The sequence below is a fragment of the Amblyraja radiata genome, chromosome 1, assembly GCF_010909765.2.
Source record: "Amblyraja radiata isolate CabotCenter1 chromosome 1, sAmbRad1.1.pri, whole genome shotgun sequence".
Classification (NCBI taxonomy): domain Eukaryota; kingdom Metazoa; phylum Chordata; class Chondrichthyes; order Rajiformes; family Rajidae; genus Amblyraja; species Amblyraja radiata.
The window spans coordinates 94,786,196-94,812,763 of NC_045956.1; the positions used below are offsets into that span (position 1 = coordinate 94,786,196).

The window sequence follows — 26,568 nt, forward strand, 5'->3', positions numbered from 1 at the left end:
CTGGATACATAAGATGAGGCTTATGTATCAAAGAGGCTATAGCCATTTAAGACAAAGAGAGAGAATGTTTTTATACTCTCAGATGTTTATGAGTGCTTGGAACTTTCTTCCTCAATGGGCACTGGCAGCAGAGTCTTTGACTACCTTTTGATGTAGATAGATTCTTGATAAACATGGAGGCACAAATTACAGAGCATCAATGGGACTGAGGACGAGATTAGAAGCAGACCAACCATGATCTCATTTAATGGTGGAGCAGCTCTGAGGGGCTAAGTGGCTAATCCTATTTCTAATACAGGTGCACAACTTTTTATCCGGAGTTCCGGAGAACGAAAAGCTCCGAAAACCGGACATTTTTCCCAGGATGTCGTCTGCACACCAAAGCTCGCGTTTGGCGCTAAACTTGACCCGAAACGACCAACAGTCAACCCAGGTCTGTACTACTGTAGCGGCTGCCTCCTCCCCAGAGACCGAGGAGACACTTAAACATCTGTAAATCATTGCTTAAATGTTAGTCAGTTAGTTTGGAGGGCTTTTATGTGAAGGAGTGAGGTATAAGGGGGAAACTTTAATTCTTAATCCCCTACCTGGTCGGCGAGGCGCGGAGCGGGCAATGCCTTACCGGGTCGCCGTGCAGTAAGCTCCGGATCGCTTTGGCCGCTGACTCCCATCATCCCGGAGCTGGAGCTGCGGGCGTCCGGCCGCGGGCGGCGCCGGTTGTAGCTCCGACCCCGGCAACTCTACCCCTGGCTGCGCAGCGCTCCAAATCCAGCGCCGCCCGCGGCCGGACACCCGCAGCCCCAGCTCCGCGATGTTGGGAGTCGGCGGCCGCAGCACTCCAGAGCTTATCGCACAGCGACCCGTTAAGGCATTGTCCGCTCCCCGCTGGTATCCCAGTGCTGTGGCCGCCGACTCCCAACATCGCGGAGCTGGGGCTGCGGGCGTTCAGCCGCGGGCCGCGCTGGATTTGGAGCGCTGCGCAGCCAGGGGTAGAGTTCGCCGAGGTCGGAGTTCCAACCGGCGCCGCCCGCGGCCGGACGCCCGCAGCCCCAGCTCCGCGATGTTGGGAGTCGGCGGCCACAGCGCTCCGGAGCTTACTGCTCGGCGACCTGGTAAGGCATTGCCCGCTCCCCGCCTTTCCGACCAGGTAGGGGACTAAGAATTAAAGTTTCCCCCTTCACCCCCCGCCACCACATAAAATCCCTCCAAACTAACTGACTAACATTTAAGCAATGATTTACAATGATTCCCCGGTCTCCGGGGTGGAGGCAGCCGCTCCAGACTTTTCAAGCCGCCCGCGCTACCTACCTAATCTACGCTAAAAATCTTCCATTCCGAAATCCGAAAAATTCCGAAATCCGAGAAGTGTCTGGTCCCAAGGCTTTCGGATAAAAGGTTGTGTACCTGTACAGAAATTTGTATATTTGTATCTGTCAGTTTTATTCTTGGAGTAAAACATTCTTTTTCTGTGATATTGATATAATGGTTTCCATCAGAAGCAGGCAAAACTATTTAAATTTAAAAAATGATTTTATTGGTAATTCTTTATGGTGGTGTTTGTGGGTTTAGGATTGAAGGGACTGGTGGGTAGTGAATGTGCTGGTGGATCATTAATATGCCAACATTTTGCACTTTTGAGTATCCCTTTTGGGAGTTTCTATTTTATTTCACCCTTCCGGGTGAGGCCTTTTCAATGGTTCAGTGGTGCTTTATTTCACTACATGGAGAAATTCTTATTTCATATATTGCACAGGTAGGCGTTGCCATTTTTCGGGCCATTATTCAAGGTCCAAAGTGTGGTTGAATGAATGGCGGAGTAGACCTCATGGGCTAAATGGCCTAATTCTGCTCCTATCACTTATGACCGTATGACAATGGTTTTCCAACAGCCTCAATGGCACTGAAAACTAGTTTTTGCAAGTGAAGAATTTAGATGTTTTTTTCTGTAGTTTATTTCAATAACATTAAAATAATTTCATCATTTTGGTTTCATCCATCTTACTTTATTTGTTTTCTCTCAGATTTATTCTAGCTTTTTATTTACATTTCTGTCCACAATTTGACATTCATTAATTGTGCTAACTGGGTTTGAAAATCTCGGTGAGACATGGGCTAAATGATGTCCCACTCTTACTTTTTCTTATGAAATCATTTTCTTAGTTGGGATGTCAGTCCATCAAAAACATTAATAGATGCATTGCAGAGTAGACATTTAGAGTCATAGTCATGCAGTATGGCAACAGGCCCTTCAGCCCAACTTCTGTAGTCACAAACATGAGTATTTCCCACTACAGTACCAACTATCAGAATGAGCACGAGGCATTTAGAGCAGAATAAGTTGTTGGAAGAAGAAACAGAGGGAGAGAAGGACCATCCAGGGGAAAGCATAGTGGCAAACGGTTTTTAGGGAGCAATTCTTTGACATAGACATCAGTGCGTAGCAGCATGTCAAATATCTTCACTTTAACAATGGCATCTTAATAAAATCTGCTGCTGCCTCAAATGCAGCTTCAAGTACGTTAATAACCTTGTTGCCTGTAGCTGTGAAGGTGACTGTCTAAATGAACTATTGTGCATCTGGTTGCTTATAAGTTGGAGCTGGTGATATTTGCAATGTCCCACAATTTACCATATGAAGGAAGTCACTGATGCTCTCCTTTTGAAGAGGGCCAATTACTTTTCATACTCTCTTAATCAAAACCAGAGCGAGGGAGGGGGGAGGGAGGGAGGGTTTGTGGTGTGACTAAGATTTCAAATTTCGTAAGTTTATAGGTTCATAGGTCATAGGAGCAGAATTAGGCCATTCAGCCCATCAAGTCGACTCTGCCATCCAATCATGGCTGATCTATCTCTCTATCTCAACCCCATTCTACTGCTTTCTCCCCATAACCATTGACATCCTTACTAATCAGTAGCTATCAATCTCCACTTTGAAATACCCAAAGACTTGGCCTCCATAGCTGTCTGTGGCAATAAATTCCACATTCACCTCTCTTTGGCTCAAGAAACTCCTCCTCATCCTCCAAATTATATCCTTTTAATCTGATTCTGTGCCTTCTGGATACAGACTCTCCCAGTGGTGGAAACATCATCTCCACATCCATTATATCCAGGCTTTTCATTATACCCTAAGTTTCAATGAGGTCACCCCCCCCTCGTCATCCTTCTAAACTCCAGCAAGTACAGGACCAGAGTTGTCAAACACTCATCATACATTAACCCAGTCAACCCTGAGATTATTCTTGTAAAGCTATTTCCTTGAACCATTAGGTTGCTTGGCAGTCTTCATGTTAGCTCTTCCAAAATTGATTGCGCTCTTTCAATGTGCAATTGGTTTGTGACCATGGGTAGTGAATTATGCTGATTGGGAGCCCTCTCTGTAACCACACAGCTGTAAATGTATATTCATTCATTGTCGGATCATTTTTACAGCTGGATTTAAGTTTCTTCAGCAGACAATAGGGTAGTTATGTGATGATGATGCCCATCGCCTATGATTTGGCTGGCCACTCCATTGTTGAAACCATGCCAACAGTAAAACTGTGTTCTCACACAAAATGTCATAGACCAGACCATTGACATGCTGCGCTGTTGTGTCCAGATCTTCCTGCAAGAGGATTGTAGTCATCAATAGAGTCAGTGTGAAATTTATGGTGGCCACTTCATAACTGCACATCATACCAAAAAGAGAGTTATTTCCTTGCCACTAGCTCAACAGTAGCATCTGCAGAGCAGAATCAATACAGCTGAGGCAGACGTTTATTGGCAATGCAATGAGGAATAGTTTGTATCCAAGTATGCTTGTTTTTTTCTAGATGTTGGTTGCCCAGTGGAAATATATTTCTTTTTTTTTCAAACCATTGCTTAAGATCTGAGTATATTATGAGAAAAATCATGAGAATATTAAGACAGATAATGGAAATAAAGTGAAAACATTCAGGGAAATATAAAGAATAAAAAATAGCACGGTAAAAGTGATATACATTAGGGTGGCTATCACTAACTGCACTAATCTTAGCTGTAGTTTTTTTCTTTTTCAACCTTTTACACATTACTAATACAATTTTTTATTACCTCTTCTACCTTATAATATATTATATTTTGTATTTGGAATGGAATTACATACTTTATTTAGGGAGATATGTTCGGATGGAAAACAAACGAGACTTAAAACTCATCTACCTGATGTTCGAGTATAAGGTAGGGTTGAGGGTGCTGAGCCATCTGCTCTAACCACTCTAATCACAAGATGCAAGACGGGAATAGGAAAACTGGGGGTGAAGGAATTAAATTCTGTAGTTGGAATGTTAAGCAAATTAATGAACCTATTAAGAGAGGCAAAGTGTTAGCTCATTTAAAATCATTGAAAACAGATATAATATTTCTCCAGGAGACACACCTGAAAAAGGAAGCACAACATAGATTGAAAGCAAAATGGATTGCTAAAGCATACCACTCCTCATTCTCACATAAATCTAGAGGGGTTGGAATATTAATTCGTAAAGGTATACCCTTTAAACATATATCAACGATAGAAGATATTGAAGGCAGATATGTTGTAATAATAGGGGAGTTATACTCAAAAAAGGTGACTCTCCTTAATGTGTATGGACCAAATTTTGATAGCCCCCTGTTTTTTAAGAGAATACTTAACAATATCCCGGAATGTACACAACAAAACTTAATAATCGGTGGAGACTTAAATTGTACATTGGATGCTTATTTGGATAGATCATCAACTCAAAGAAAACTAAAATCCCAATCAAGTGAATTTCTAAACTCATATATTAATACTACCAACATTAAGGATGTTTGGAGAATTGAAAACTCATCAGGTCGAGAATATTCATTTTACTCACCAGTACATAAAACCTACTCAAGGATAGATTATTTTTTAGTAGACTCAAAACTTATCCCATTCACCTATAACTCGCAATATCATAATATCATAATCTCAGACCATGCTCCACTAACATTTATGATTAAACTAAACGGAATGGTAGAGACACAGCCACAATGGAGACTTAATCCCCAAATCTTAAAAGAAAAGGTATGTAATGAATACCTCGTAAAACAGATTAATATGTTTTTTGAGGCTAATGATAGCCCTGAAATCTCTGCCTCCCTTCTTTGGGAAACATTTAAAGCATTTGTGTGTGGAGCATTAATCTCTTCTCAATCATTTCTTAACAAAGAGAATAGGGCCAAACAACAGAAATTGGAAATGGAAATAAGGCAATTAGACATAGAAAATGCAGCAGCACCATCCATGATAAAACACAATAAAATTGCAGTACTGAAATATAAATTGAACAAGATATACTCAGATCAAGTTATAAAACTCTTATCAACAAACAAATCAATTACATTTTGAATTTGGTGATAAACCACAAAAACTATTAGCGCGACAACTTCGTAAACTGGACGGGGAAAAAACAATTTACAAAATTAGAACATAACAAGGGAGAAACACTAACACTGCCTAAAGATATTAATGATAGATTTTTACAATATTATCAAAAATTGTACTCATCTAAAATGACAGGACAATCAGCAGGAATGGAAACATTTCTACAGAAATGTAAGCGTGTGGGTTTAGATCAGAAAGAGAGAGAATCACTTGGTGCTGAAATTACGATAAAAGACATCGAAGAATCAATTAAATCTTTAAAAAATGGAAAGGCTGCAGGTCCTGATGGTCTAAGTTCTGAATTTTATAAAACATTTTATGACCTGGTTTCTCCACGCCTACAGACACTGTACAAATATGCTTACACTCAACAGAAACTCCCAGAAACTCTAAATGAATCTACAATCATACTTATACCAAAAACGGATAAGGATCTTGAAGACCCAGGTTCATACAGAGCAATAGCCCTTTTAAATACTGATCAGAAAATACTAACTAAAATTCTATCTCATAGATTGAGCTTAGTGATTAACAAATTAATACACCCCGAGCAAACAGGTTTTATTCCAAAACGTTATTCATTTTATAATCTGAGAAGACTATTCAATATTATATACTCCAATAGAATTCATAATGCAGATCTAGCAATTATTTCGTTAGATGCTGAAAAAGCATTTGACCAGGTAGAATGGCCATATTTATTTTCGGTGATGGAAAAATTTCAATTGGGAGAGAAGTACTGTACATGGGTTAAATTGTTATACTCTAATCCAACAGCTAGAATATTAACAAACCAAATGTTATCAACTAAATGTAATCTCTCTAGAGATTGTGGACAAGGATGTTCACTATCCCCACTATGATTTGCTCTTGCAATCGAACCCTTAGCAGAAAGCGTTAGAACCCATACAGGAATATACGGATATAACACTAGAGACACAAGGAATAAAATTTCCTTATATGCAGATGATGTACTAATATATATTACAAAGTTAGAAACTAGTATTCCAAATCTATTAAATTTAATAACTCAATTTGGTCAGTTCTCAGGATATAGAATTAATTGGAATAAAAGTGAAATCATGCCAATAACAAAACTCAATCTACATACATTACAACAATCCCCTTTTAAAATAGTTAAAGATAAATTTAAATACTTAGGAATCTATGTAACTAAGACATATACCTCTTTATTTAAACTACATTTTCCACCCATACTGAATAAACTACACAAGAATATTCAATACTGGAAAACACTTCCCATTTCAATGCTTGGTAGAATTAATGCTATAAAAATGATCTTCTTACCGCAACTACTGTACCTATTTCAATTAATCCCGATATATATCCCAAAAACTTTTTTCAAAAATGTCGACTCCATTGTTACAAGTTTCATCTGGGATTATAAGAATCATAGAATAAGTAAAAAAACATTTATGTAAGTCAAAGATAAATGGAAATTTGGCTTTGCCAAATTTCTTGTTTTATTTTTGGGCAGTCTATATTAAAAACATGAATTTCTGGCTGGAAGAACTGGATCAACAACCAGATTGGTTAAGGATGGAAAAGGAAGACTGTTTACCTTTTGAAATTGGACCGATCATATTTGCTACCACAAAACTGCACAAAAAAACCTATAAGGAGAACCCCATAATACATAGTGGAATAAGAATTTGGAAACAATTTAAAAAAGCTTTAAAATTGAATAATATACCACTATGCCTTCCCATTGTAAATAATCCCTTATTCAAACCATCCTTTTTGGATAAGGGTTTCACACAATGGAAAAATTATGGAATTATAAAGATTGGACAACTTTATGGGAAAGGCACTTTTCTTTCATTTCAGGAGTTACAACAGAATCATGGACTGCACTCAAATAATTTCTTCAGATATCTACAAATTAGAGATTATGTTAAATCTAACACACAAGTCTACAGGACTAGGTAATCAGAAATCCTTGATGAATGTTTGAACAAGCATCCTAACACTGAAAAATTAATAGTTTATATTTATAACACCCTCCTAAACAACGAGGTACCACCGACGGAACCATATAGACACACATGAGAAAATGAATTAGGTCATCCTATAACAAAAGATCTGTGGGACAAAAGTTTACAACATATACATCAATGTTCGTTAAATGCCAGACATGCTTTAATACAATTTAAAGTCTTACATAGATCACACTACTCTAAAATAAAACTAAATAGAATCTTCCCACAAATCTCTCCTATTTGTGATAAATGTCTACATCTAGATGCTAATTTAACACATACGTTTGCAAATTGTATAAAAATTAAACATTTCTGGACTGATATTTTTGAAATAATTTCAAAAGTTATTAATACAAAACTGGATCCAAACTCAAAATTAATAATACTTGGAATATCAGAGCAAAGTTTAACACTCACAACAATCCAAAGAAATTTCCTCGACTACAGTATAATAACCGGGAAAAAATTAATATTAAAATTTTGGAAAGGCCCTACGACCCCCACAATTAAAATGTGGATTGTGGAAATGTCGGAGACCCTATATCTAGAAAGAATTAGACTTGTCTTAATGGACAAACAAGAACTTTTTGATAAAATATGGGCTCCATTCATTAATTATCTGACGGGATAGATTGGCCCGGCACGAAAACCCAACTGAAACTTGAACTCAGGATTAGATGAAAAGTCATACTTTATAATCTACGAACCTATCTCCAATGACGTATTATAAGTAATCCATTCCACCTTTTTTGTTTTTTTTGATATTTGTAACTTTTCTCTCTCTTTCTCTCTTTTTCTATATTAAAAAAACCCACTAGAAGTAGAAGTAATCGACAATTGAAAATTCTAATAATGTATGATTGATGTATATGAAAAGTTTTTTTACTATAATATGCAACTATACTTTATAATATGTCTACTTCTAATAAAAAAAATAAATAAAAAAATAAAATAAAAAAGTGATAAAACTGAATCATGAAAAAATACTGTAATTTTTACAGAATTGATGAATATGACAAGACAGCGCTGCAATGGTGTGGCAATGTTTACATGAATGTATTTATGTTCATTTACAGTGCTCAGAATCAGTTTTAAACAGGACATCACATGGAAATTCCAAATAGCAATACACTTTGGTTTAAAATCTGCAGAAAAAAATCTCAAATAACCTACCATGAGAAATTAACATCCTATTTTGTGAGTAATTTTGAGATAAATGCAATGTTAATTTATCATTTGGCTGTGAATGGATTTCGGTGTCCAATGATTCTGTGAAGTAACTTGTTGAAATGCAGTGTACACCCAAAATTCTGTAGTGAGGAAACAAGCTTCTGTAATCTCAATGTCCATTCTGTCTTGTATAAAACAAGCTTTTATATAAAGATCCAACTTGTGATATTCATATATACATGTTATTGTGTGGGGGAAAAAAATCTTCCTTATGCCAGAATGTATCAGTGTGTACCAGAAAACAAATCATTCAGTGTCCAGTTGTTGAAAATAAGAAAGAGTAACTACTTTGTCCTCCAGCCGTAAAGACTAGTATTCCCATTTCTACGAGTAACTTTGTGGAGAATGGATGGACAAAAGCAACATAAACTTGGTTACGGGAAATATAAAATAACAAAAGAAAAAATTTGGACTACATTATGAAACGTTTGAGATCATGTCCATTCTACATCTTCTTTAGTGCTATATTTGTTTGTTTTTTTCATTTGTCTCATCAATTGCCTCTTAATCCATTCTCCTTTCCACCTTCTCAGTTCTGTTTTTTTTTTCCCCCCATGTGCTCTTACACAATAGACAATAGGTGCAGGAGTAGGCCATTCAGCCTTTCGAACCAGCACCGCCATTCACTGTGATCATGGCTGATCATCCACAATCAGTAACCCGTTCCTGCATTCTCCCCATATCCCTTGACTCCACTATATTTGAGCTCTATCTTAAGCGCCTGTCCCACTTATGTGTCCTTGGCACGCAAATTACGAGACCTCGTGGTCGCCTAGAGGCACATGGGCATCGTATGGCCGCGCGGGGCCGGTCCCACTGAGAAGCGCGGAGGGGTATGTAGTTGTGCGCAAGATCGCGCGGAGCTCCAACATTTTTGTCACGTAACTGACGGCCCAAGACCCTGGCGCGACGCAAAGTCTCGCCTCCAACAGCAGCAGAAGCAGGCAAACGATCGCCAAACTCGGCCTGGGGCTACCGGCCGTTGCGGATCTGGATCCGCCCCCACTTCTACTCCAAGAGCGGGGCCAAGAAAATCGAAGATAGACACAAAATGCTGGAGTAACTCAGCGGGACCGGCAGCATTTCTGGAGAGAAGCAATGGGTGATGTTTCCAGTCTTTCTTTTCAGACTGAAGAAGAGTCTCGACACGAAACGTCACCCATTGCTTCTCTCCAGAGATGCTGCCGGTCCCGCTGAGTTACTCCTGCTTTGTTTCCATCTTCAAATGACATCACGCACTCCAGACGGTTGTGCGTACACATGAAATCGCGGGACCGACGCGCCGCAACGTGACCACGAGGTTGCGTAATTTGCGTGCCAAGGACACGTAAGTGGGATAGGCCCTTAACTCTCTCTTGAAATCATCCCGAGAATCGGCCTCCACTGCCTTCTGAGGCAGAGAATTCCACAGATTCACAACTCTCAGGGTGAAAAAGTTTTTCCTCATCTCTGTTTCAAATGGACTACCCCTTATTCTTAAACTGTGGCCGCTGGTTCTGGACTCCCCCAACATCGGGAACATGTTTCCTGCCTCTTGCTTGTCCAATCCCTTAATAATCTTATATGTTTCATTAAATTCCCCGCTCATGTGCGGTGCTGGCTCGAAGGACCGAATGGCCTACTCCTGCACCTATTGTCTATTGTCATCCTAAATTCCAGTGTATAATCCCAGTCGTTCCATTCTTTCAACATATGACAGTTCCGCCATCCCAGGAATTAACCTTGTGCACCTATGTTGCACTCCCTTAATAGCAAGAATGTCCTTCCTCAAATTTGGAGACCAAAACTGCACATAATACTGCAGGTGTAGTCTCAAAGTAGTACAACTACAGAAGGACCTCTTTGCTCCTATACGCAACTCCTCTTGTATTTAAGTCCAATATGCCATTAGCTTTCTTCACTGCCCGCTGTACCTGTATGCTTACTTTCTGTGACTGATGTACAAGGACACCCAGATCTTGTTGTACTTTCCCTTTTCCTAACTTGACACCATTCAGATAATAATTTGCCTTCCTGTTCTTGCCACCAAAGTGGATAACCTCACATTTATACACATTAAACTGCATCTGCCATATATCTGCCCACTCACCCGACCTGTCCAAGTCACTCTGCATCCTCATAGCATCCTCCTCACAGTTCACATTGCTACCCAGCTTTGTGTCATCAGCAAATTTGCTAATGTTACTTTTAATCCCTTCATGTAAATCATTAATGTATATTGTAAATAGTTGCAGTCCCAGCATCGAGCCTTGTTGTACCATACTAGTTATTGCCTGCCATTCTGAAAGGGACCCGTTAGTCCCTACTCTTTGTTTCCTGTCTGCGAACCAATTTTCTATCCATGTCAGCACCACTAATCTCCTATGTTTTGCCCACTAATCTCCTATGTGGGACCTTATCAAAGGCTTTCTAAAAGTCCAGATACACTACATCCACTGGCTGTCCCTTGTCCATTTTCCCCTTCATCAATCCATGCTGACTCAGACCGATCCTGTTACTGCTATCAATTGTGCCGCTATTTCATCTTTTACAATTGACCACCAATATCAGGTTAGCTAGTCTATAATTCTCTGCTTTCTCTCTGCCCCTTTTTTTTTTTTTAAAGGTGGAATAGCATTAACTACCCTCCAATCCACAAGAACTGATCCTGAATCTATAGAACATTGGAAAATGATCACCATCATTTTCCATGGTGGTAAATGGAACCACGTTTCTAGAGCCACCTCCTTAAGTACTCTGGGATGCCGACCATCAGGCCCTGGGGATTTATCAGCCTTCAGTCCCATCAGTCGACCCAACATTTGACAGTCCCGCCAACCTGGAAATTAATCAGTCTGCCCATGAGAGGAATAGATCGTGTAGATGCACAGTCGTTTACCCAGAGTAGGGGAATCGAGGACCAGATGACATAGGTTCAAGGTGAAGGGGAAATGATTTAATAATAATCCGAGGGGTAATATTTTCGCACAGAGGGTGGTGGGTGTAAGGAACAAGCTGCCAGAGGAGGTAGTTGAGGCTGGGACTATCCCATTGTGTAAGAAACAGTTGGACAGGTACATGGATAAGACAGGTTTGGAGGGTTATGGATCAAGCGCAGGCAAGTGAGACTAGGGACTTGTTGGCCGGTGTGAGCGAGTTAGGTCGGAGGACCCGTTTCCACACTGTATCACTCTATGTCTCTATGTCTCTATGTCTGTCTCTAACACGATTTCCTGCCAAATGCGATTTTCCTTCTGTTCCTCTAGGTCACCCTAGGTCCTCTGGCCAATAGTGCATCTGGGAGATTGTTTGTGTCTTCCTTAGTGAAGACAGATCCAAAGTACCTGTTCAAATCATCTGCTATTTCCTTGTTCCCGATAATAAACTCACCTGTTTGTCTTCAAAGGACGCACATTTTACTTAACTATTTTTCTCCTCTTCACTTACCTAAAGAAGCTTTTATATTCCTCCTTTATATTCTTAACCAGCTTACAGTACCTTCGTACATCATCTTTTCTCCCCATATTGCCTTTCTAGTTATCTTCTGTTGCTCTTTAAAAGTTACCCAATCCTCTGGCTTCCCGCTCATTTTTGGTATGTTATACTTCTCTTTTATTTTTAGACTGTCCTTGACTTCCCTTGTCAGCCACAGTCACCTCTTACTCCCCTTGGAATATTTCTTCCTATTTAGAATGAACTGATCCTGCACCTTCTGTATTATTTCCAGAAAAACCAGACATTTTTGTTTCACTATTATCCCTGCGAGGGTTTCTTTCCACTCAACTTTGACCAGCTCCTCCCTCATGCCTGCATAGTCCCCTTTGCACAACTGTAATACTGACACTTCCGATTTTCCCTTCTCCCTTTCAAATTGTAGATTAAAACGTATCATATTATGGTCACTACCTCCTAATGGCTCCTTTACCTTGAGTTCCCTTATCAAATCTGGTTCATTACACAACACTAAATCCAGAAATCCAGGGGAACCTTCTCCCTGGTAGGCTCCAGTACAAGTTGCTCTAAGAATCCATCTCGGAGGCACTCCACAAACTCCCTTTCTTGGGGTCCAGTACCAACCTTATTTTCCCAGTCTACCTGCATGTTGAAATTTCCCATAACCACCGTAGCATTACCTTTGCTACATGCCAATTTCAACTCTTGATTCAACTTGCACCCTATATCCAGGCTATTGTTTGGGGTCCTGCAGATAACTTCCATTAGGGTATTTTTACCCTTACAATTCTTCAGTTCTATCCATACTGAGTCAACATCTCCTGATTCTATGTCACTCCTTGCAAGGGACTGAATTTCATTCCTTACCAATAGAGCTACCCCACCCCCTCTGCCCAACTGTCTGTCTTTTAGATAGGATGTATACCACTGAATATTCAGTTACCATCCCTGGTCCGCTGTAATTCCCACAACATCATACTTGCCAATTTCTAACCGAGTCTCAAGCTTATCCACTTTTGTATACTTTGCGCATTCATATACAACACTTTAACTTCGGCATTCACCTCCCCTCCCACACCGGTCACTGTTGCCCCTGACCTTACTCTCTTATCCCTTCTCGAACTTTCTTTCCCATTAATTCGGGTGTACACACTTCCCCTTTAACTCCATCTTTATACTCCAAATTTGTCAACCCCTCCCCCCCCCCCGCTATTTAGTTTAAAGCCACACATGTAGCACGAGCAAACCTGCCTGCCTTTATTGACCCGACACATTAACTATTTTCTTATCAATGGAACAATTATTGCAGCATGCATACTTTTCCACTGCATAATCTTATTTCTACACCATTTTTGAAAGCTTAACTTATTAAAGTCTCAACCAGTGAAATAGACAAAACATTTTGATATTATTGGCGGCACAGTCACACAGCGGTAGAGTTGCTGCCGAACAGTACCAGAGACCCCAGTTTAATTCTGACTATGGGTGCTGTCTGCACGGAGTGTGTACATTCTCCCTGTGACCATGTTGGTTTTCTCCATGTGCTCCGATTTTCGCCAACATCCCAAAGTTTGTAGGTTAACTGGCTTCGATAAACAATGTTCCTAGTGTGTAGGATAGAACAAGTGCACAGGTGATCACTGTTTGGTGCAGAGTCAGTAGGCTGAAGGGTCTGCTTCCATGCTATAGCTCTAAACTAAATTATTAGCAATAATAAGGAACTGCAGATTTTGGTTTATACCAAAGAAAGGGAGGCTATTTGGGTGGAACTGAGAAATTGGGTCCACTGTTGTTTGTTATGTACATCAATGATCTGGATGATGGTGTGGTAAATTGGATTAGTAAGTATGCAGATGATACTAAGATAGGTGGGGTTGTGGATAATGAAGTAGATTTTCAAAGTCTACAGAGAGATGTATGCCAGTTGGAAGAGTGGGCTGAAAGATGGCAGATGGAGTTTAATGCTGATAAGTGTGAGGTGCTACATCTTGGCAGGACAAATCAAAATAGGACGTACATGGTAAATGGTAGGGAATTGAAGAATGCAGGTGAACAGAGGGATCTGGGAATAACTGTGCACAGTTCCCTGAAAGTGGAATCTCATGTAGATAGGGTGGTAAAGAAAGCTTTTGGTGTGCTGGCCTTTATAAATCAGAGCATTGAGTATAGAAGTTGGGATGTAATGTTAAAATTGTACAAGGCATTGGTGAGGCCAATTCTGGAGTATGGTGTACAATTTTGGTCGCCTAACTATAGGAAGGATGTCAACAAAATAGAGAGAGTACAGAGGAGATTTACTAGAATGTTGCCTGGGTTTCAGCAACTAAGTTACAGAGAAAGGTTGAACAAGTTAGGGCTTTATTCTTTGGTGCGCAGAAGGTTAAGGGGGGACTTGATAGAGGTCTTTAAAATGATGAGAGGGATAGACAGAGTTGACGTGGATAAGCTTTTCCCACTGAGAGTAGGGAAGATTCAAACAAGGGGACATGACTTGAGAATTAAGGGACTGAAGTTTAGGGGTAACATGAGGGGGAACTTCTTTACTCAGAGAGTGGTGGCTGTGTGGAATGAGCTTCCAGTGAAGGTGGTGGAGGCAGGTTCGTTTTTATCATTTAAAAATAAATTGGATAGTTATATGGACGGGAAAGGAATGGAGGGTTATGGTCTGAGCGCAGGTATATGGGACTAGGGGAGAATACGTGTTCGGCACGGACTAGAAGGGTCGAGATGGCCTGTTTCCGTGCTGTAATTGTTATATGGTTATATGGTTATAAAGGCACAAAATGTGGGAGTAACTCAGTGAGTCAGGCAGCATCCCTGGAGAACATGGACAGGTGCAGTTTCGGGTCGGAACCCTTCTTCAAACTTCTAAACTTTTTAAATAGACCTAGACTTTTAAGATATCTTGAGTCTGAAGAAATCCGAAATGTCGCCAATCCATTTTCTCCAGGGATGCTACCTGGGTTACTCCAGACATTTGTGTCTTTCTTTGATACTATTAGGCTGTATTACCACACACAATTATTTTATCCCCTTGATCTAGATAGATTTCTTGGCATTGTAATATCTACTATGAATTTGCTTTCAATTTACCAACATGGTTGCAGTTCATTAGCATTTATTTACTTGCCAGCAATCACTGAGGATGTTAATTTAAAATATTTTATGAACATTAGGATCTTCAAGAACAGGGAACTTACAATTCTACGAGTTAGCCTCAAGTGGGTCATTTATTAGTGCGAGATATACAGTGAATTCAGAAAGTATTCAGACCCCTTCACTTTTTCCACACTTTGTTACGTTACAGCCTTTTTCTAAAATTGATTACATTCATTTTTTTAATCATTAATCTACACACAATACCCCATAATTAAAAAGCAAAAACAGGAGTTTAGAAATTTTTGCAAAGTAATTAAAAAGAAATAACTGAAATATCACATTTACATAAGTATTCAGACCCTTTATTCGGTACTTTGTTGAGGCACCTTTGGCAGCATTTACTGCCTCAAGTCTTCTTGGGTATGATGCTACATGCTTGGCACACCCGTATTTGGGTAATTTCTCCCATTCTTCTCTGCAGATCCTCTCAATCTCTGTCAGGTTGGAAGGGGAGCGTCGATGCACAGCTATTTTCACATCCATCCAGAGATGTTCGATCGGGTTCAAGTCCAGGCTCTGGCTGGGTCACTCAAGGACATTCACAGTCTTGTCATAAAGCCACCCCTGCGTTGCCTTGGCTGTGTGCTTAGGGTCAGTTGTCCTGTTGGAAGCTGAACCTCCGCGCCAGTCTGAGGTCCAGAACGCTTTGGAGCAGGTTTTCATCAAGGATCTCTCTGTAATTTGCTCCGTTCATCTTTCCCTTGATCTTGACTGGTCTCCCAGTTCCTGCCACTGAAAAACATCTCCACAGCATGATGCTGCTACCACCATGCTTCACCGTAGATATGGTATTGGCCAGATGAGTGGTGACTGGTTTCCTTCAGACGTGACGCCTGGCATTCAGGCCAAAGAGTTCAATCTTGGTTTCATCAAACCAGAAAATCTTGTTTCTCATGGTCTGAGAGTCCTTTAGTTGCCTTTTGGCTGTCATGGGCCTTTTACTGAGGAGTGGTTTCCGTCTGGCCACTCGGTACCACTTTTATGGTAAAGGCCCGATTGATGGAGTGTGCAGATATAGTTGTCCTTCTGGAAGGTTCTCCCATCTCCACAGAGGAACTCTGGAGCTCTTTCAGAGTGACCATCGGGTTCTTGGTCACCTCCCTGACCAAGGCCCTTCCCCCCCGATTGCTCAGTTTGGCCGGGCGGTCACCTCTATGAAGAGTCCTGGTGGTTACAAAGTATTTCCATTTAATAATGACGGAGGCCACTGTGCTCTTCAGGACCTGCAGAAATTGTTTTATACCCTTCCCCAGATCTGTGTCAATAGGTGCAGGAATAGGTCATTCGGCCCTTCGTGCCAGCACCGGCATTCACTGTGATCATGGCTGATCATCCACAATCAGGACCCCAGTTCCTGCCTTCGCCCTTCACTCCTCTAACTTTCAGAGATCTATCTAAATCTCTCTTGAAAGCCTCCAGAGAATTGGCCTCCACTGCCTTCTGAGACAGATAATTCCACAGATTCACAACTCTCTGTGTGAAAAGGATTTTCCTCATCTCCGCTCTAAATGGCTCACACCTTATTCTTAAACCATGGTCCCTGGTTCTGGACTCTCCCAACACGGGAACATGTTTCCTGCCTCAAGCATGTCCAACCCCTTAATAATCTTATGTGTTTCAATAAGATTCCCTCTCATCCTTAAAAATTCCAGAGTATACAAGCCCAGCGTTACATTCTATCAACATATGACAGTCCTGCCATTCCCGGGAATTAACCTCGTGAACTTACGCTGCACTCCATCAGTAGCAAGAATGCCCTTCCTCAAATTTGGAGCCCAAAACTGCACACAATACTCCAGTACAACTGCAGTAGGACCTCTTTGCTCCGATACTCAACTCTTCTTGTTATGAAGGCCAACATGCCATTCGCTTTCTTCACTGCCTGCTGTACCTGCATGCTTACTTTCAGTGATTGATGAATAAGGACCCCCAGATCTATGTGTACTTCCCCTTTTCCCAACTTACACAATTCAAATAATAATCTGCCTTATTGTTTTGGCCACCAAAGTGGATAACCTCACATTTCTCCACATTAAATTTCATCTGCCATGCATCTGCTCACTCACCCACCCTGTATCCTCATAGCATCTTCCTCACAGTTCACCCTGCCACCCAGCCTTGAGTCATTTGCAAATTTGCTAGTGTTACTTTTAATCCCTTCATCTAAATCATTAATGTATATTGTAAATAGCTGTAGTCCCAGCAACAAGCCTTGAGGTACCCCACTAGTTACTGCCTGCCATTCTGAAAGGGACCCATTTATCCCTACTCTTTGTTTCCTGTCTGCCAACTAATTTTCTATCCATGTCAGTACCCTACCCCCAATACCATGTGCTCTAATTTTGCCCACTAATCTCCTATGTGGGACCTTATCAAATGCTTTCTGAAAGTCGAGATACACTACATCCACTGGCTCTCCCTTGTCCATTTTCCTGGTTACATCCTCAAAGAATTCCAGAAGATTCGTCAAGCATGATTTCCCCTTCATCAATCCATGCTGACTTGGACCGATCCTGCTACTGCTATCCAAATGTGCCACTATTTCATCTTTTATAATCTTTATAGAATCCTGTCTCGGAGGTCTACGGACAATTTCTTCATGGCTTGGTTTTTGCGGGTGTGTGCGTTTTCAAATCATGTCCAATCAATTTAATTACCAATCAAGTTGGTGGACCAACCAAGTTTTAGAAACTTCTCAAAGATAATCAATGGAAACAGAACGAATCTTAGCTGTCATAACAAAGGGTCTGTGTACTTATGTAAATGTGATATTTCAGTTATTTATTTTTAATTACTTTGCAAAAATTCCAAAACACCTGTTTTCACTTCTTCATTCTGGGGTATTGTGCGTAGATTGATGATAAATAAATGAATTTTATCCATTTTAAAATAAGGCTGTAACGTAACAAAATGTGGAAAAAGTGATGGGGTCTGAATACTTTCTAACTGCACTGTACAAGATACAAAGAATTTATGGCTAATATATATTTGATTCAAATGACTGAGTATGATGGCACTGACAGAAATAGAAGCCATTGTTCCCAATGAGAGACCTTTTGTTCAGCATATCAGGCACCTGAGTGTTTGGATGGGAGAATAATGCAAATCATCCTAATTTCTTTATTTTTACTTGTTTTACTGTGTTTTATAAATTAGATGGTGCAGTGGGCAGGGTTCGTTTTGTTTGTACGTCAGAAAGATAGCAGTTTACATAGGTAGTGTTGTATCAAGCTAAACTATACAGTAGACATTTGTAATACAGGTGGCACTGTTGGTACAATTATAAAGCAGGCATATGTGACTATTGGCAAAGTTGGCACAGATGGCACAACTGAGAACTTTGGAGCAGATGGGAAATTTGGCATGGTTGACATAGTAAATCTGGCTGAGAAGATTTTTACAGATGGTATAATTGGCACTAAGAAGGATGAAATAGTGCACGACACATTGGCTCACAAAAGTATCAAGCCTCCTCCAAAACAGTGTTGCAATAATTGCCATGCATTTCAACTAATTTTATTTGTTATTGTGCTATAGTCTGATTCTATATGTTATCTATACCCTCAGCAACCTGCAATGACAATACATTTACACAATGGGATTACATTTTTAAAGGAATTCTTACTCACTCCACCCAAAACGTGATGGATGAATCTGGAAGACTTACCTAATATTAAAAACTTGCTACTACCACTACTAACTATCTACTGAGGTTTCAGTGCTTTTACATTTATGTGATGGCAGATAGAGGAAAGATTCCATAATTGTTGGATTCCAGTCCAAATTTTGGTCAAAAATTAAAGTAATTTTAAATTGACCTGCAGATTGAAACCAAGTGAAATCCCATTAGCTTGAATAACTCATAATTCTATCTGTGAATTAATTTTGTAAACAATGACAATAGATTATACATCCCCATCATGTAATAATATATTCATCAAATATGGTCAGATTGTGCACAAGTACATGATTAGTTTTTATGAATGACAACTAGAAAGGATCTTTGTTGCAAATTCTAACAGATCTGGTGCTTAAAAGTCTTGGCTAAAGGTTAAGGACGCCACCAAAGTTGAGAAAAGGTGATACAACACAATACGATACGATATAACTTTATTTATCTCAGGAGGGAAGTTGGCCTTCCAACAGTTATAAAACACAACAAGATACATGAAACATTAAATAAAATTGGCAAATAAAAATTTCAGGGTTTGAGACAATACATTTGTGATGTATGCATTATAAATATGATGATATGCATTATAAGATGGTGTTTAGATGTGAGTTTTAATAGCTTTACATTGTAGAAGGAAGAAAAGACAAGTACAAAAGAGAATAATTGTATAAGTCTGGGATCAGAGGCCATAGCCTCAGAATAAAAGGACATACTTTTAGAAAGGAGATGTGGAGGAATTTATTTAGTCAGAGGGTGGGGAATCTGAAGTATTCATTGCCACAGATGGCTGTGGAGGTCATCAATGAATATTTTTAAAGTGGAGATTGTCAGATTCTTGATTAGCAGGGCTCGAAATTAACGGTTGCCCGGGTGCCACTGACCACTCAAAGTGCCGCCGGGCAACCAAAACACCGAGTCATTTTGCCCGGCTTGGCAACCAGATACTTGTACCGAAGACAGACACAAAAAACTGGATTAACACCACGGGTCAGGCAGCATCTCTGGAGAAAAGGAACGTGACGTTTTGTGTCGGCTGCGGCTGTATTGCGTAGGAAAGATACTAGGTGCGTGGTGATGAAGGGTCGGAGCGAATGACACCCACCCTGATAAGAGCCGCTGCTTGCAAACCCGCTAACGGCGCTTTAAAAAAAAAACCCTCCCGCACGCCGAGGCCAGAAGAACGGAGGGAGGGGGAGGCCTCGGCGTGCGGGAGGGTTTTTTTTTTAAAGCGCCGTTAGAGGATTTGCAAGCAGCGGCCGCTATCAGGGAGGAGGAGGAGATGGAGCCGCTGTGCGGGACCCGTCATTCGCTCCAACACTTTTGAAGCAGCTGCACCAAAGATACCATAGCTATAGGATATTTGAGCTGCACCGCTCGGCCCCGCACCTTGCTGTTGGCTGGCGGAGGAGGGGGGAGGCGGTGGCGAGGAAATCCCAACGGCCAAGGCAGCGGGACGATGTTGTCTGAGGAGCGCTGACCCTCCTTCCTCCCCACCTCGCCCCCCTTCTCTCTCTCTCTCTGTTGTACGCCCCCTCCACCCGCCCCCCCCCTAATCCTGGGACCCCTCCTCTACATCCCGCACTGATCCCCATTCCCGCCTCTATTCAGTCCTCACTGACATCCCCTGTCCTCCCCTCCCCATCTCCCCCCCCCCAATCTATTCTTCCTGCGCTGGTCACCCTATCCACCTCGCATTAATTCTCCTGCCACCCCCCCCCCCCCCTCTCCCCCATCCATCCTACACTGGTTCCCCAATTCACCCTGTAATTACCCCTTTCCCATCCATCCTGCACTTCTCCTTTCATCCATCCTGTACTGATCCCCCATCCATCCTGTACTAATCCACGCATTCAACCCATACTGACCCACCCTCCATTTACCCTGCACCTTCCCCTCATTCATCCTGTAGTGATCCCCCATTGATAGAAACATAGAAAATAGGTGCAGGAGTAGGCCATTCGGCCCTTCGAGCCTGCACCGCCATTCAATGTGATCATGGCTGATCATCCTGATTCATCCTGCACAGACCCTCCGATCCACACTGTACCAACCCCCCACCCCATTCATCCTGCGCTGATGTCTCCCCCCCCCCCCTCCATCCATCCTGCGCTGATCTCTCCCCCCCCCCCCATCCATCCTGTACTGATCCTCACATTCAAGAAGAATGGGGGGGAACAGTCTGAAGAATGGTCTCGACCCGAAACGTTGCCTATTTCCTTCGCTCCATAGATGCTACCTCATCCGCTGAGTTTCTCCAGCACTTTTGTCTACCCCCATCCATCCCATACTGAACCCCCCCATTCAACACCACTGACATCCCCCGTGCTCTCCCCTCACAATTTTACCTACTCCAACCAACACGTACTAATTCACCTGCCTCAATCCATCCATTCTGCACCGACTGCCTTCTAACCCCCCCCCCCCCCCCGCCATCTATCCACCCCGCACTGATTCACACACACCCCCCTCCCTGACCCTATTGTCCTGGAAATGTCTTCAGAGGGAACACTGACTATGTTTGATAACGGAATGCAATCAAATGTTTTTTAATTCCCAATGTTATTATTTGTTTTATTCCATAAAGATGGATTAATTATATTGTGAACACGTGAAACATTAAAACTGCAGTGTTCGATTGTCACTGCTACCGTTGACACGTTATTACAGAATTCATTTTAACGGAAAATCAATGCTCTTAATATGGAGTATCAGTACTGTAGTTATTTAATGAGCAACATTCACAAATATACGTCCGCATATATGTTACCATGGTCCAGGATTTATTGACACAGGTCTAATCCTTGAAGCGCAGGAGAATGAGGGATAATCTTATTGAGGTTTATAAAATCATGAGTGGAATAGATCGGGTAGATGCTCAGTCTTCTCCAGAGTAGGTGAATTGAGGACCACAGGACATAGGATTAAGGTGAAGGGGAAAAGATTTAATAGGAATCTGAGGGGTAACCTTTTTACACAAAGGGTATTGGATATATTTCGCATAATGCATTTCGTTGTCTAATGCATTTCGTTGTCTCTGTACTGTACACTGACAATGACAATTAAAATTAAAATTGAATCTGAATGTATGGAACAAGCTGCCAGAGGAGGTAGTTGAGGCTGGGACTATCCCAACATTTAAGAAACAGTTAGACAGGGACAAGGTTAGGCCAGGTTTGTAGGGATCTGGACCAAATGCAGGCAGGTGGGACAAGTGTCGCTGGGACATGTTGGCCGGTGTGGGCAAGTTGGGCCGAAAGGCCTTTTTCCACATTGTATCACTATGACTCCATAACTATGAACAATTGTATTATGTTATTTCAGAATTTAGTGAATTGTGAGTACTATATAGTTGGACTGGCTAATAATAAGATAACGTCCATGTTAGAAGGTTGGCTTCAATGTAGGTAATACATAAAGAGAGTAGTAAAAATGTATGCAACAGCATATGAGCAAGATCTATTGTGGTAAATTACAGCTGGCTACACATGCAACATCTGTTGCATCCTATTTTTTTTAAGTGGATATAGTTACAACAAACAGTGACATTTGCTGCTGGACTATATGAGTTGAAATGTTCATTATGGATTTCAGCAAGCTTCCATTGTATTCTTTTTGCTGCATATAACAAAATTGTTACTTTGCGAATTTACTGATGTAACTACAACTATGACACTTATAGTCATGTTTCTTCTAGCCCTTTCGTCGAGTGACTTTCTCTGTGGTGAGTCAGCCTCAGGATCTACATCAAGGGTCCCTACAGAGCTGTTATGACAGCGGCCTAGAGGAATCGGAAACTCCTAGCAGCAAGAGTTCATCGGGACCAAGGCTAGGTTCACTCCCACTTCCAGAAGACAACTATGAGAGGACAACTCCTGACGGAAGCGTTGGTGAGGCAGAGCATATGGAAAATGGTAAGGTCGTAAACTCACTCCTGTTTCTTCAAACCACATTATAATAATATTGATGCTCAAATAAAGGATTGGCAGAAGATAACGACAATCAGATAGATTATGCCTGTTTTTAATATTCCACCACAAATGAAATAATGTTGCATTCACATTGTCAACTGTTCTAAGATTATAAAGTTCATTCAAATTCCCTAAAAATATATTCTGGTACTAGATTTATTTAATGTGCACATTGATCAAAGGGTTTATTAATATTTTTTCCTGAATTGTCTACAGATGCATTGAATGCATCTGCTGAAGTGGAAACAGTTTTATTTTAATTTTATTTAGTCTCTGTCAAATTATTGAACAAAATTATGTTTGCTTCCTTCACGTTTCTAAAGGCATTGCACTTTGATATAGGATTTTCTGCAGACACTGGTTTGATCCCTCGTTCAAACCTAATTCATGTGTGCCTTTGCAAAGTGACAGGTGACTATCCTTGGACTGTTGGGCTGTGCCACTAGGATGCCTCACTGTTGGAAGCTGGCAATTGCCCTCATTGTAATTAGCTATCTCCGGATGAGTGGAATATTGGGCTTCCTGAGGTGGAACTGGATATTAGGTCATGCTGTTAAGGAGGAGGTATGGGCACTGAATAAGGTGATGAACCGATGAGAATAGTGATCCACCATATCCCAAACAGGAGTAATCCTATTGCTTATGGTTATGTAAAAATCATTTTAAATCTGATTCCTTTTCCACTCTGCCTTCTCATAAATTAGATGAAGCATTACCACTGCAAGCATCCACTCAAATATCACAATTTCAAATGTAGGTCATTCAACAATGAATCACCAGCTGAATGATAGTGGATGGTAACTTTAACTGTCCATCCATTTGCAGTTCAGGTGGAATTACTACAAAAATATAGAAAGCTTATTCATTATCAGATGAAAATAAATTTTGCATTAGCAATTGACCTACGTTGGGAAACTAGCTGAGAATACAATAGACAGAGTACCTAGGGATTTTTAGAAGATGTATGGTTTATGCTGCATTAACACTGGAAGGTCATTTGTTTCACTTTCACAAAAAAAATCCTTTCAACTGAAATAAAGTTAAAGCTTTGTAGGATATTTTATGCTGCGTAAGTGAATTTATCCAAGTAATCATTCATGTCCTTGCTCAAAGATATATTGACCTGAAAGAAAGTTATATTGGCTAGTATGTCAGAATACAAGCTTCATTGCAAGAGAAGCTGCAACTGTCAGCATTTACTGCAGTTACTGTTACTGTGTGGTTTGGGCTTGCATTAAGCCGAGCATTAGGATGAATTACATGGGATAAAATGAATGAGTTTGCTATTTTGCTATCTTGCGCTCAGATACATTTTGATTACACCAGTGACTTCATTTTTAATGTATTATCATCTTATGTATATGCTTCTTACTTTCTGGCAGGAAATATTTCTTTCTCTCAAAAGCTATTTCCCTCCTTTGTGGTCTTTTCTTCCTTTGTGGTCTTTAATCTGTGTATTATTAGTTTGGGGAAATAAATTTATTTTCTAACCATAGAGTGTTGGCATTATCAATTCTATTTATATTCCTCTTCTATTTCTTTATCCCAGTATTTTCAGCATCTGATGTTTTAGCTGCCTTTGCCTAGAGCATATGCTACTTAACTCAACGTGTAGGAAGAAACGCCCCACAGAGACAGTTCACTCCGCAACTCCCTGGTTAACTCGTTGCTTCCTACCCAAACCACCCCCTCCACTGATACCTTCCCCTGCAACCGCAGAAGATGCAACACCTGTCGCTATACCTCCTCCCTCGACTGTCCTGGGACCCTGACGGTCCTTTCAGGTTAGGCAGTGGTTCACTTGCACCTTCTCCAACCTCATCTACTGTATCAGCTGTTCCAGGTGTGGACTCCTATATATCGGCGAAACCAAGCACAGTTTCGCTGACCTCCTCCGCTCAGTCCACCTAAACCTACCTGATCTAGCGGTTGCTAAACACTTTAACTCCCCCTCCCATTCCCACACTGACCTTTCAGTCCTGGGCCTCTTCCAGTGTTAGAGTGAGGCCCAGTGCAAATTGGAGGAACAGCACCCCATATTTCGCTTGGGCAGCTTACACCCCGGCGATATGAATATTGACTTCTCCAACTTCAAGTAACCCTTGCTTTCCCTATCTATGCATCCCCCCCCCCTTCCTAGTTCTCCGACCAGTTTGACTGTCCCCATGATTGCATTTTATCCCTGTTTGCTTTGTTGTCACCTTCTCCAAGCTGACAATGGTCTACTTTACATTTTAGTTGAACTTCATCTCTTTTGATCTCTTACATTTTCCTTATCTCTATAACTCCCTCCACCCTGATGCTCAGTCTGAAGAAGGATCTCGACCCAAAATGTCACCCATTCCTTCTATCCAGAGATGCTGCCTGTCCCACTGAGTTACTCCAGCATTTTGTGTCACTTCAGTGATAGTTAACTAATTTAAATACAGTCCTTCTACGTGCCATTTTATTATAAGACGTTAACCAATTTAAGAGGAAACAGCGAAGGAGATAGTTTTAACACTTCTTCCAAAGCAGTGGTCAGAGAAATTTAATATAAGCGTGTAAAGAGCATGTATGGAAAATCACACAGCTTAATGTCCATGTCATAGAAACATAGAAACATAGAAAATAGGTGCAGGAGTAGGCCATTCGGCCCTTCGAGTCTGCACCGCCATTCAATATGATCATGGCTGATCATTCAACTCAGTATCCTGTACCTGCTTTCTCTCCATACCCCCTTCCGTTATTTCCTCTGCAGTAACATATTTCAACTTTGGCAAAATGTTTTTCGAGGCTACTTTTTTTTTCAAATGGCTTTAATGCCATTGTGTTCATTAGTTTTGTTTAAGAAAATATATAGTGAATCTCAAAAATTGAAATTTCATTTTTAGCAATAAATATATTGTGGCGCATATTGAGTATGAATGTGTTCATAATTTAACTAATCACATACTTGAAAGGAGAGTGAAGGGCCTGTCCCACTTGGGCGTCATTTGCACGTAATTTACGCAACATCATTTATGTGTCACGATGCACGACGCGCGCGTTGTGATGTGCACGTGTTGCGTGAATGGCATGCATTACGCGTGCATGGTGCGCGGTGACGTAGGCAGATTTTTGTAGGGTTAGAGGGATATAGGTCTAATGCAGGAAGGTGGGACTAGCGTAGACAGTGCATGTTGTTCAGCATGGATAAGTTGGGTTGAAGGACCTGTTTCGACTGTGTATGACCGTGACTGTTTTGTTGCAAATTTTGCAGGCCAGTAACATTTCTCCCAATATAGGACATTAGCTTGATTCCATGTATTTGATTCCAGAGAAATAATGCTCATTATTTTAATGATCTGTAACCAAGTACCAAAGAGGCAAACAAAGCTGATCAAATGATAATGTTACCTTACGTAATTTTATTTATGCAAGTTGAAGCATTAGAATAAATGAAAACTGTTTCTAAAGCAGTTAACCATGTAAACTACTTATTCCACTGGATACCTGCGGTTGAAATTGACCTCCCTACTTCTCACCCTCGCCCCAAGCAATTATCAGCATTTCCTTTGGGGACTGTTGTACTGCGGAATCTATTTCAACAGTGTGTGATTTTTACATTGCACCAACATAAAATAAGCAATAAACATGTTCCAAGAATTGAGAGTGGACATACCTCAAGAATTCCTTAAGGAGTATGTCCATGATATTTAACCTACACAGCCAATA

At 40.9% G+C, this 26,568-nt stretch overlaps 1 protein-coding gene across 2 annotated transcripts in view; it reads left to right on the plus strand.

Moving 5' to 3' along the window:
* Nucleotides 1-26,568, plus strand: part of pcdh7 (protocadherin 7) — a 377,653-nt gene that overhangs the window by 173,065 nt on the left and 178,020 nt on the right. The window contains exon 3 of one of the 2 annotated variants that reach the window (XM_033026671.1): nucleotides 22,599-22,815. The exons of the other annotated variant lie outside the window; for it this stretch is intronic. Coding sequence (XP_032882562.1) covers nucleotides 22,599-22,815 — 217 coding nt within the window. The remainder of the gene's footprint in view (nucleotides 1-22,598; nucleotides 22,816-26,568) is intronic. 2 annotated transcript variants of the gene reach the window in all.